The sequence below is a fragment of the Adelges cooleyi genome, unplaced genomic scaffold, assembly GCF_023614345.1.
Source record: "Adelges cooleyi isolate 19-005CV unplaced genomic scaffold, UGA_ACOO_1.1 ACOO_flye_CR_arks_rails_tigmint_CR_PRNA_543, whole genome shotgun sequence".
Lineage (NCBI taxonomy): Eukaryota > Metazoa > Arthropoda > Insecta > Hemiptera > Adelgidae > Adelges > Adelges cooleyi.
Genome location: NW_026096234.1, coordinates 10,500 through 22,311, shown reverse-complemented (window position 1 = coordinate 22,311; position 11,812 = coordinate 10,500). Strand labels below are relative to the sequence as shown.

The window sequence follows — 11,812 nt, the reverse complement described above, 5'->3', positions numbered from 1 at the left end:
AAACCAATACCTTCTCGCTTTGCATCGAAGCTAAAACATTTTTCTGGATTTTTGTGTAAAAGACATCAAAAGTGGTCAAATTATATGTTTTTTGGGTCGGTGATTACGAATTTAATATCAGTTCTCAATTTTAATCATCCGGAAAGAACTTAAGTAAAAAAAAAAAAAAGTTGAATTTGTGTAAACTTTAAGTCAAAAGTGGTAATTGGGCACAAAACTTAATAGTATCATTCTGCATGGATATACATAAAAATGTTTTTAATGATTTGATAATTTTTTTTTAAAGATTTTAGGTGTTTTTGTTAAAATATACGCAATGTGCGAAAACACGGTTTTCCGGCAATTAAAAAAAAACTGTAGTGCCGAATTTTTCACCCGCCACATATGTTATGGATACATATGAGTTTCAACTACTGGCAAATTTTCAACCCAAAAGTTTTAAAATTACGGCTAAAAACCCCGAAAAACAAAAAAACTTGTACCCCCCCTAGGGGGGCGGGAAATGGGTATATTTTGAATTTGACAAAACTGACGTGCGCGGGCATAACAAATAAATATTTCTTATACATTTCAACTCGATCCGACTCTTTTTCTCGATACTATAGCCAGTAAAAGTTCTAACTTAAAAACTCGTACGGTTTTTTTTTTGTTTTTTCAACTTTCGTCTGTGAAGACTTAAACTTTTTCAACTTTTACCCCCCCAAAGTACAAACTAGACAAAATTTGTGATTTATAGAGTTGCTATTCAAAGGAATTGGTCTAGTATTAAAAAAGTTACAGTGTATACAGCGAAAAAAAAAGCCCACATCAGAGTAAAACCAATACCTTCTCGCTTTGCATCGAAGCTAAAACAACCGGATGGGTTAGGCAAGTGGTTGGTGCAATGGTTGGAATTCTTATTATACTTGCTGGAATTCGGAAAAGAACATACTATGTAAACGCCTTTTTACGATATTCATATGAAGGGCTGCGGGGAAAAATTAACAATGTCAATTTTTGTTCATTTTAAGAAAATCCCTACAACTTTGTTTCAAAAAGCGAAATAAAGAAAAAAATTCTATTGGAAACGGTTTGAATTCCACACAAATTTGGAATTAGTTTGACTTGGTAGTTGTTTAGTTTTAAAATTGCGCCAACCAAATTTTTTAAAACTTTCAGCCTTTTTCCCAGGAGGAGGGAGGGTTGTTGAATTTTCCTTGGAGTTTTCCTTGTGCGATTTTGTTGATGAAACTTTATAAATAGAAAATGCTAAGGTTATAAGAAATCGAAAATATTTTCGAAAAACATACATGAGAATTTTTTAGTCGTTATTTTTGCCATCGATAAATTTCCATACATTTTAAGCAGAAAAATACGTCGATCCAACGACAAAAACAATATATAAAATTGTCAATGTTCGAATTTCTCTCTTTTATTTTTTGTGCACATCTTAGTGTTACTTTTTACTTCGAAAATTCGAAGGTCATAGCAAATCGTCTAAACTTGAAAATGTTATCGAATCGGATATACTAAACTTAAGTATGGCTATCGACGGATATTCCAAAAGGAAAAATCCATTACAATTTGGGTTGGGACTAGAGTTGGGCCGAGCCGATTGAATGTGATAAATTCACTTTTAAAAAAATTAATTAAAACCTTAAACTGGTACTTGAGCACTCAAAACTCACTGGTGCCACTCCAAGGGGTATCCATAAAAATATTGGAATGATTCGATAATTTTTTTTTTTTTTAAGATCTAACATGTTATGTGTACATAAGAGTTCTAACTCCAGACAAATTTTCAACTAAAGGGTACTAAAAACCCAAAAAACAACTTGCATCCAGCCGCAAAGGGGTGGGAAATGGGTCTAACTTGAATTTAAATCTCAAGTAAATGTTACTCTCTAGAAATTTCAACTCGATTCGACCATTTTTCTCGAAATTATAGCCAGTAAAAGTTGAAACTTAAAAACTAGTATGGTATTTTTTAAAATTTTAACTGTAAAGAAGTGAACTTTTTCAATAACTCCCTTAAAGGTGCCAACTAGATAACATTTGCGATTTACAGAGTTGCTACTCCAAGGAATTGATCTAGTATGAAAAAAGTTACAATGCATATACAGACACAAAAAAAACCTACATCATAATGCAAATATATTTCAGATAACAGCTGTTGACCCTTACTCATTGCAATCTACAAACTTAAAACCATAAAACGAAATTCCCCCCTAAATTCTAAGGAAAGACAACTTTTTTTTTAATTTGTCAAAACTTGACTATTCACAGTGCAACTCAGTTTACTTCTCAGCCAGACACCACAATTTGATGTTACGGCTATTTAGCAATAGGTTTTAACAAACCAAACTGCCAAATTTGTTTGTTGTGCCAGTTTATCATTTTAAATATTTTATAAGCCGTAATGAGAAATGTGGCAATTTTGCTTTTTATTTTTAGATTATTAATATATTGCTACAAGACAAAATGTAGCAGTTTGTTATTACTTCACCAGTGTCATCTGGTTAAGAATTATTATCAAGTTGAAAGTTAAAACGCCTCAAATCGAAATGAGACAGTCTTGATTTATTATGCTTAAGTATAAAAAAACTGTAGCAGTATTATATTTTTTTAAACCAAAAAAACCATGAAATTTATTACAGAAACGTTGGTTGGGTTAAACGTTAATTCACGTCTGGCCGGACATGAGGGCATTTGTTCCCTTAACCTTTTTTTTCATCTACCTATTAAATTATGATTAAGACAATTTTGATATGATATACCATTACATAAAAAAAAAGAAATGTGGATAATGAATTTTACAATTTGCACACCAGAAACTAAAAGAACTTTTTAGACCCTTAAGAAGCCTTTCCGGTTGTTATTTTGCTAAATTCGTTTTTTATGACTAAATTTTGCACATCGATAAAGAAAACAAAATGATAAATCGTTGTAAAGCAAACACTCAATATCAATACACGTGTACCTTCGAGTATATTACAAAAACATGTTATTCTACTATTTTCGATAAATCAAAATACACTAGAAATGTGATTAATTCATTAAGGACAGGAGTTTAGTTTTCTCTTAAAATAACAGCATTTTTGTAGCTTTTATAATAATTGGAGACACTTAAGTTGGTGTTATTTTACAATATTATAAAACTATTACTAAACATTTAACTTTTCCATTTTTTTTTTCACAGCTCAGTATTTTTACAGGAGCGTAGTGCCAGTAGAAAAAATAATATTTCACTCCATCCTTCCTGCCGTCCTAAATTTTAATGTTTAATAACTCCCAAAGTAATTAGCCAAAACTGGTTTTCGACCGGTATGCTATTCAGCAAATAATTCTCAGTTTAAATTGTAAATTAAATATGTACACAAACTACTATTTGAGTTTTTAAAAGTTGATAGGCTTATGGAAAATAATAAAAAAAAAAGGTTAGTGTTTAGTATTTTTATAATACTGTAAAATCTGATAACCAAAAATGTTTTCAAAAAACAAATACTACAAAATTGCAATTATTCTAAAGCGTACTCATTCCATCTTTAAACCACGACGAAAACATTCGGTTTGAGTTCAATACATTTTTTTTTATCAATTTTAAAAATACTCATTGCTGATTCGTGTTCCGCTCAATTTGAAAATATTTAAAACGGAAGAGACCATAAAAGATGGTGGACAATTTTCAACAAATTAGGGGTTTCGTTTAAGACTAATACAAACCAATAAGTCATTAATAATATGACCATTGCATAGGTGCATAAATTATTTTAATAATTGTTAAAGAGTGAGGATTTTGTATAATTCTGCACATTGGCCCATGTGTTTCAAAAGTTACACCGAGCGCAAAAGTAAATAAAGATTTATATGTACGATTTTCTGTGGAATTTATCGAATTCTCGCCTAAGCATTAACTCGAAAACACAATTTTTTTACTATAGAAAAAAAAAACACTTGGGTTGTTCGATGTGCGTTCCCATTTCCACTGTTTACATAAATTGAAATAAACGAATCGACAAATTCACAAGGGCTTAAGAAATTCATGGCCAACCCGACTTATTGACGATTATCTAGAATAATAAAAAAAAACAACTTACGTGAACAGTTTTTGGTTATTTTTTTTTTGTATTACAATGTTATTTCAAGGTCAAGGTCAAGGTTTTTCCCCCATCGGTAAGAGGAATTTCGGGGGGGGGGGAGAGTGATTTTGCAATATCTTACAGCAACATGTATGAATAATAAATTTAGACATTTATGTTAATATATTTGTTGTTTTTTAGTAAAATAGAATTTGATTGGACCTTGAAGATTATAATATAATTTAAATGAGCCGTAGTCGCGTTTGCGTTAACCGAAGTAATTGTTCATACTTAAACGCCAAAACAGTTCACTAAACTGCCAGATTATGGCTATGCAAGGTTCCACTCTAAACTCAATGGTCATCCGAATCAACTCGTTTACAACCTCCTTACTAGTAGTAAACACAATATTATGATACCGACCGTTGGGCTCTAACCTAACCTAACACGGGTCGATGTTACCAGCCGACAGTTATTAGCGTCTGTTCGTTTCTCACATCTGGTACACCATGTTTGTAGTTGGTCCAGTGTTAAAAAGTTACAGTGTATACTGTATACAGATAAAAAAAAAGCCCTTATCAGAGTAAAACCAACACCTTCGCCGCTCTGCATCGAAGCTAAAACATTTTTCTGGATTTTTATGTAAAAGGCTTCCAAATTGGTCAAATTATATGTTTTTGAGGTCGGTGATTACGAATTTAATATCAGTTTTCAATTTCACTCAACCACAAAAACTAAAGTAAAAAAAAAAAAATATAAATTTGTGTAAACTTTAAGTCAAGTTAGAGAGTTATAGAGCTGCTACTCAAAGGAATTGGTTCAGTATTAAAAAAGTTACAGTGTATACGGATAAAAATAAAGCCCACAATTAGCTTCGCCGCTCTTCATCGAAGCTAAAACTAAATGCGATAATTGTTTCACATTTAAGGGTTGAAGGTAAAAATATTCTAAATACTGAAAAATAAAGTAAACTATGAACCATAATGATAAGGAACTTTTTTTTTTCAAAATATAAATATTTTCCAAGAAATAAGAGTCTCGCGCTAGTTGGGTCACCCTGTATTCTACCTCTTCAGTTAGATACGTTTTATAGGATTTCTCTAACCAAGATAAAGATGGTCTACTCAGTAACGATGATGTTATAGGAATTGCGTACCGTTATGTGTCTACCTTGAGTAAAGAAGAAATCGTTGAACCTTTCATGATAGCATGTGATACCAATAGTAATATTGCAAATTATAGTGTTAACGAAATCTGCTTCATTTTTTAAAAATAACTATCATATTGTAGACGAGCATAGAGTAGGACCAATGCGGTTGTATGTTAGTAGATAATTTTACAGTTAGAATTAATAAAATAAACCTCGAGAATGCGCCATTTTCATCTACATGTTTTATGTAGATATTAAATTTTACCTTGGCAGACTAAAGATTGTTAAATAAAAAATATATTCTATCTTGTTATAAAAAAAAAAACATTACATCTTCATCTGGATTCGTGTAGGAAATTTGTCCACTAGTTTAGAAGATATGCGATTATTATTGAGATAGCTCCTTAGTGGTTTTCTATGATCGTTCGACTTAATATTTTAGGTGTGCGGTAAAAATATTTTTCTATGTAGACTATTTTCACGATTTCGACGAGACGGGCAAGTAGTGCTTTTATAATCATGCAAAGTATCGACGAAAAAGATTGTTAATGTTTTCACAAGTATTTTAGTATGATGTGATGGTGGTTGAAATGTTGAAGTAGAAGATAAAAATTTGGTCATTGCGGAGTATAGATTTGTCATGTTTCGACGAAAACGCATGAGTAAAAAAAAACCCCTTAATAATTGTATTAATTTTTTAAATAATTTTCGACAGTGGTTTGTATTGATATTATCTACATTGTTAGAATAAACGATTTAAATAAGGCATTTTTATGCTATAATTATGGGTAATCAGTTTTAAATTTGATATTTTATGATATTTTTCAAAGCTGTACAATTTCACACATATATTTTAATTTAATGAATACAGACGATATTAATCCATATTGATAATTAAAACAAGATATGATTGTTCAATTTGTTTTTGTTATTTCATAAAATGATTAAATAAATATTTTAAAAAATCGTTGGGGAAAATTGCGTTAAAAGTATGATAAATATTTCCCGAGAATCTGAGTGTTTTTCACATAAGTAAATATGCAGTATTTGCCTGTTTTTCGTTGTTTTTACAATCGTACTGAGGAGTCGAAAACAACTCTAAGTAAATATACTCTGTAAATAAAATGTATCGAAAAACGACTATCTACCAATATTTTGCATTCCTATAGTGATGTTGTTTTTGTCAAACGCACCTTAATGTAGACACCCTGAAGCGAATCGAATTTCACTGTTCATCCGACTTTAGTACCGAAGACTTCCCTCCGGTTCGATAAAGTGTTTGAAAAAAAAATCATTATGTATTTCAAAATTGCTGTTACCCTTTACGTGCTGTACTTCGTGACCGCGACACAGGTAAAACATATTTAAATATTTAAAATTTGATTTTTTTAACTCCACACACGTCTTTTACATAGAAACTAAGTTATCATCCTGCGAAGTAAGTATTTTTGTGGGGTTGTTCTTTAGTAGGGTGTAGTGAAAAAGGGCAATTTTCGAAATCGTTTTCGTAATACCTTACAAAACTAGCGTCTTGGTGAATATATACCTAAAGTAAAAAAAAAAAAAAATGTTTAAAACATATTTCCCCCGCCCCAAGTCAAAAAACCAATATTCAGCAAAATTATTTAGACCTTCTAACATAACTCAAAAAGTTTCAATACTTAAAAAAATTAAAAACTATTATTTTGTAGGGAACTATATTCTGCATATTATACGTGAACAGTTATATTTTTTTAATTTTTTTTTAATCGCCAAAAATAAAATTAAAAAACATGCAATTACAATTTTTTAACTTTGATTAAATTTTTAAAGTGAATAATAAAGTTTTTTTGAAAAAATAGTTTTTTACGTTCTAGACTAGTTTATTTCACACCAAAGTCAGATTTGAAAAAAAAATACATATATCAAAGCATATCAAATACATTTCTAGTTAGTTGTTGTAGACTATTGGGAATTCGATTAAAACTCAATCGAGTTTTTGCACACATCTTGTTCATAGTGAAAGTTAATATACCGAAAATACTGGCTAAACATATATTCCTGTGATATGTATGCAAACCCATTGAGTCCCTTCCCTGACAATCAATCGATAAATCAGTCGTCCAAAAAAACAAGTAGTTATATTATTATAAACTACTATTTCGTGATTCTGAGAAATCATTATTCAGAATTTTTCATAATCCGGCTTTTTTGTTTATGGTTGTTTTACATGTATATATTTTTTTCAAATCTGATTTTGGTGTGAAATAAACTAGTCTAGAGCGTCGAAAACCTACAATTTCAAAGAAACTATATTATTCACTTAAAAAAGTTTAAAAAAATTGTTTTTGCATGTTTTTAAATTTTAAATTTTATTTTTGGCGATTAAAAAAAAATAAAATTGTTCACGTATGATATGCAGAATATAGTTCTCTACAAAATAATAGTTTTAAATTTTTTTTAGTATTGAAACTTTTTGAGTTATGTTAAAAAATCTAAATAATTTTGTTAAATATTGGTTTTTTGTCTTGGGGTGGGGGAAATATTTTTAAAATTTTTTTTTCTTTTTTACTTTAGGTTTATTTACACCAAGACGCTAGTTTTGTAAGGTATTACGAAAACGTTTTCAAAAATTGCCTTTTTTCATTACACCCTACTGTTCAGCATGTCATTTAAACATCCCAATATACCAAAATTCAATATTTCCCGAGAAACTGAGTGTCTTACCTAAAATAAAATACCCTGTATAGAAATAAAACAATAAGTTGTTATTGTACTTCACATAAGTAAATTTGCAGTATTTTTTTGCGGGTTTACACGGTTTGTACAACCGTAACGCTGCGTCGAAAACAACTCTAAGTATATAATGTGAAAAATAAAATAAAACGAACAACTATCTACCAATATTTTGAAGTTGAAAAGTTTAATTCTTCACAGACGAAAGTTGAAAAAACAAAAAAAAAACCGTACGAGTTTTTAAGTTAGAACTTTTACTGGCCTATAGCCAGTACAAGAAATTTGAATCACTGCAAAATATATTTATGAAGTTTCTTGTGGCTAGTGTAATATTTCAAATTTGTGACTTGTGTCGTTTTTGAAATGACCGATAAAATTACAAAATAGAAGCATCAAAGCGTTTATTTGAAAGTGATTTTATTTCATTTTATCACTTTTATTTGTAATAATTTCTGTAGACCTGTGACCACTCCGTCGCCTCGTTGCTTTGATTCCATTATGCATAGGCATAATGGAAAATATATTAGAATATAGATTCTACTGTACTAGGTCTCTTGGATAAAATCACTTTCAAATAAACGCTTTGATGCTACTATTTTGTAATTTTATCGGTCGTTTCAAAAACGACACAAGTCACAAATTTGAAATATTACACTAGCCACAAGAAACTTCATAAATATATTTTGCAGTGATTCAAATTTCTTGTACTCAACATTTGTATTAAATATGAGTCTGACAAATTGAGTTTTCACACAGAATACGTAACTAAGTATATAAATATTACATTTGATAAAAAGACAGTTTTGAAAAATCGGTGACCTAAGTCGTTTTTGAAATGGCCGATTCAATTTATTACTTTCTAACTTTCCTAGCTTACACTGTGCTTGGTTTAGATTGTACTGCCTTGAAAATACTAACTCCCGATTTGCATCGAAGCGTTTTTTCGAAAGTGATTTTATCACTTTCAGATTTAAAAATTCCTAATACCTAATACCTAACCTAACCGTGACACAGGTAAAACCGCATTAAATAAAATGTCGATAGTTAGTTGTATGAATTATTATATTTGTACTTGTGATATTTCATAGAGCGTTGGACTCAACGGGGATCAACTCACAGAGATAGGTGATTTATACAATAAATACAATAACGGTATGCACAACATCTCCAAGGATGATATCGAAGAGATTGGAGAAAGTTTTGGCATAGCTAATATGTCAGATTTTGACTACAAAGAAGGTGATGAAGTATATTTTATTAAACATGTTATTAATCAAAAGTTACTTAAAAAAAAATTGTCTGTAAAAAATATTTTTCTGTTTTTCAGTATTTAACAAATTTTCCACTTAACTCACTCGTCTTAGCTAGGTTTATTGGAAATTGTTTATAATTTTTTAAATTTTAATTATAGGTGAATCTAACGCCCGAAAATTACAAGATCTTGTGGTATATCTTGCCAACAACGATAAAAACACTGACAACATTAAGGTAATAACGCGAAAAAAACGTAGAAAATTTTCAAACTAATCTGATTTTCTTATTTCTATACACGCCTTTTACATAGAAAATAAGTATGTCGTCCTTCGAAGTAAGACTTCACGTGGGTATATTCAGAGAATACGACCTAAAGGGTGATCGCAAAGGTCTACTTGACCTCGATGATGTGAAAAAAGTCATTGTCGCTTTAGATCTAGCCGTATGGAATAATAGTATCAGTTATCGCCCAGCTGAACAATGCATACTAATTGTATTGAAAGAAAAAAGTATTGAGTTCATTATGCGATTTATTATGTTGCCAGAGTTAATAATTTTATTTTATTTTTAAGCTAAACAAATTAACGCATTGGAGTTCTTAGACCGCATATGGGCAGTAAAACCGAACCGAGTAAGGATTTATGGTGTCGTTAAAGGCTTGATAAAAAACACATTATTTTAATATTCATAATTTACATTATATTAAACATGTCAAAGTAAAATTGTACATTTTAGCGCATTTTTGCTTTAAAAAAAAAGTCAAATACCATTACTATATTTAATATTTATATGATTTTTATACTTGCACTTAGGGCACAGGTGTAAACCGGAAGCAGGTTGAGGACCTGATGACGTTACATAATGATAAGACAATTGATGGTCACATTAACCCTGTCGGAATAATGGAACTTTTCAAAAAGATATCTATAGTTAAAAAAGACTACGAAGGCCAATTGGCTTTTGGTTCCAAGAGTAAGAATACATTTTTGATATTATTTCGTTTTTTATTATTATCATTCTGTACAGTGTTGGCGAAATAAGTTTTTTCTATATGAAGCATAAGTAAATAATTATCTTTTATTTCACTATATTTTTGTTATTTGAATTTTTATAATACAATTAATCAACACTTGTTGTTAGACTACTTGTTATCAACATTATTCGTAAAATGCGATTTTTTAAATTAATTGAGATAGTATGAATTAATAATATGTAAAAATAATAGATAAACAAATTATGTCTTTTTTTATACAGTTTTAAATGATGTTTTCATTCGTAATCATTTATTTATTATATATGAAATAATTGTAGCTCAATTGAGATGTATTTCATTTTTATATTGTTTACTTAAAACTGTGTCTCAACTATAATTCGATGAATATATTTTTGTATACAACAAACAATTTATTCAATATTTTGATTGTAGGAAATCCGCATTTGGAGATGCAAGAGCTGTTGGTTGTTACAGCAGAATACAGCCTCGAGGAAAAAGTAATATTAATAATTGTATTAGGATTGCGTTGTTTATGCTTAGGTATATAAGGACGCCCCCACCCATTTATTAAAGGAGCGTAGGTTAAGAAATTGATCTTCAATTTTTCTATGGAAATTCGGTTTACTCAATTCTATTACAGCCCTTAGAGTATATTCTATTCGCGCAACCCATATGATCACACTGCAAATAACTAGTGGGAGCGTTCTCCTGCGGACTACATAACCTCGAGAGGTACTATATGAATTCTTTTGTTGATTCTTTAGGTTGGAACCGTATATTCTACCTCTTCGGTTAAATATGTCTTATCGGATTTCACTAAGCTGGATGACGACAAAGATGGTCTACTCACTAAGGGAGAAGTTAAAAAAATGACCGACGTGTTTACCCCGAACAAAAAAGAGAACATTGACTCTTTCATGAAGAAATACGATACCAATGGTAAATAGCAAACTATTGTATTACCAAAAATAGTTAAATTATTTTAAATATCTTACATAGCGAGGACGAGAAAAGAGTAGGATCAATGCTGTTTTCCTTGAGAAGATTTTTTTACAGTTAGAATTAACAAAATAAATCTCGAGAAACCGCCATTATCATCTGAGTATTGTCGGAATAGTTTCCATAATAAATTTGATATTATAGTGGTTAATATATCGAAGTAGATCTATAGACATAATTAAATAAAATTCTTAATTAAAAATCTTGTAACTTTTAGAAGACGAACACATGGACATATTGGAGTTCATCATGGCGCTGTTTAAAGAGAAAGTGAAGTTGAATGATTACGATGAAAAGTTTAACAATCATTATATGAGGAATAATTTTTAAAATAATTTTGATAGTGGTTTGTATTGATATTATGTAAATTCTAAGATTAAGGGTTTTTGCTGAATTATTACTATATTATATTTACATAAGAATATTTTTCGGGAGTGCTATAATTACGGGTAATCGGTTTTATATTTTATGTTTAATAATTGTTTACATAGTTGTATAATTTTACACATATATTTGAATTTAATGCTATCAGATGTACAACGGTATTAAGCCGTAATAATAAATAATATAACATACGATAACTAAATGTTTTTTTTTTTTGTCATTTCATAAAACGATTAAATAAGTAGTGTAATACCATCA

The 11,812-nt window shown here is 29.8% G+C and overlaps 1 protein-coding gene across 1 annotated transcript; it reads left to right on the top strand.

The window, feature by feature from the left end:
- The first annotated feature begins 8,957 nt into the window (after positions 1-8,957).
- LOC126842528 (uncharacterized) lies at positions 8,958-11,500 on the top strand. The gene is made up of 9 exons (XM_050579540.1): positions 8,958-8,966; positions 9,012-9,162; positions 9,335-9,411; positions 9,488-9,686; positions 9,750-9,808; positions 9,990-10,149; positions 10,604-10,668; positions 10,936-11,110; positions 11,388-11,500. The coding sequence occupies exons 1-9, from the start codon at positions 8,958-8,960 to the stop codon at positions 11,498-11,500; spliced, it is 1,008 nt and encodes a 335-aa protein (XP_050435497.1).
- The last annotated feature ends 312 nt before the right edge of the window (positions 11,501-11,812 follow it).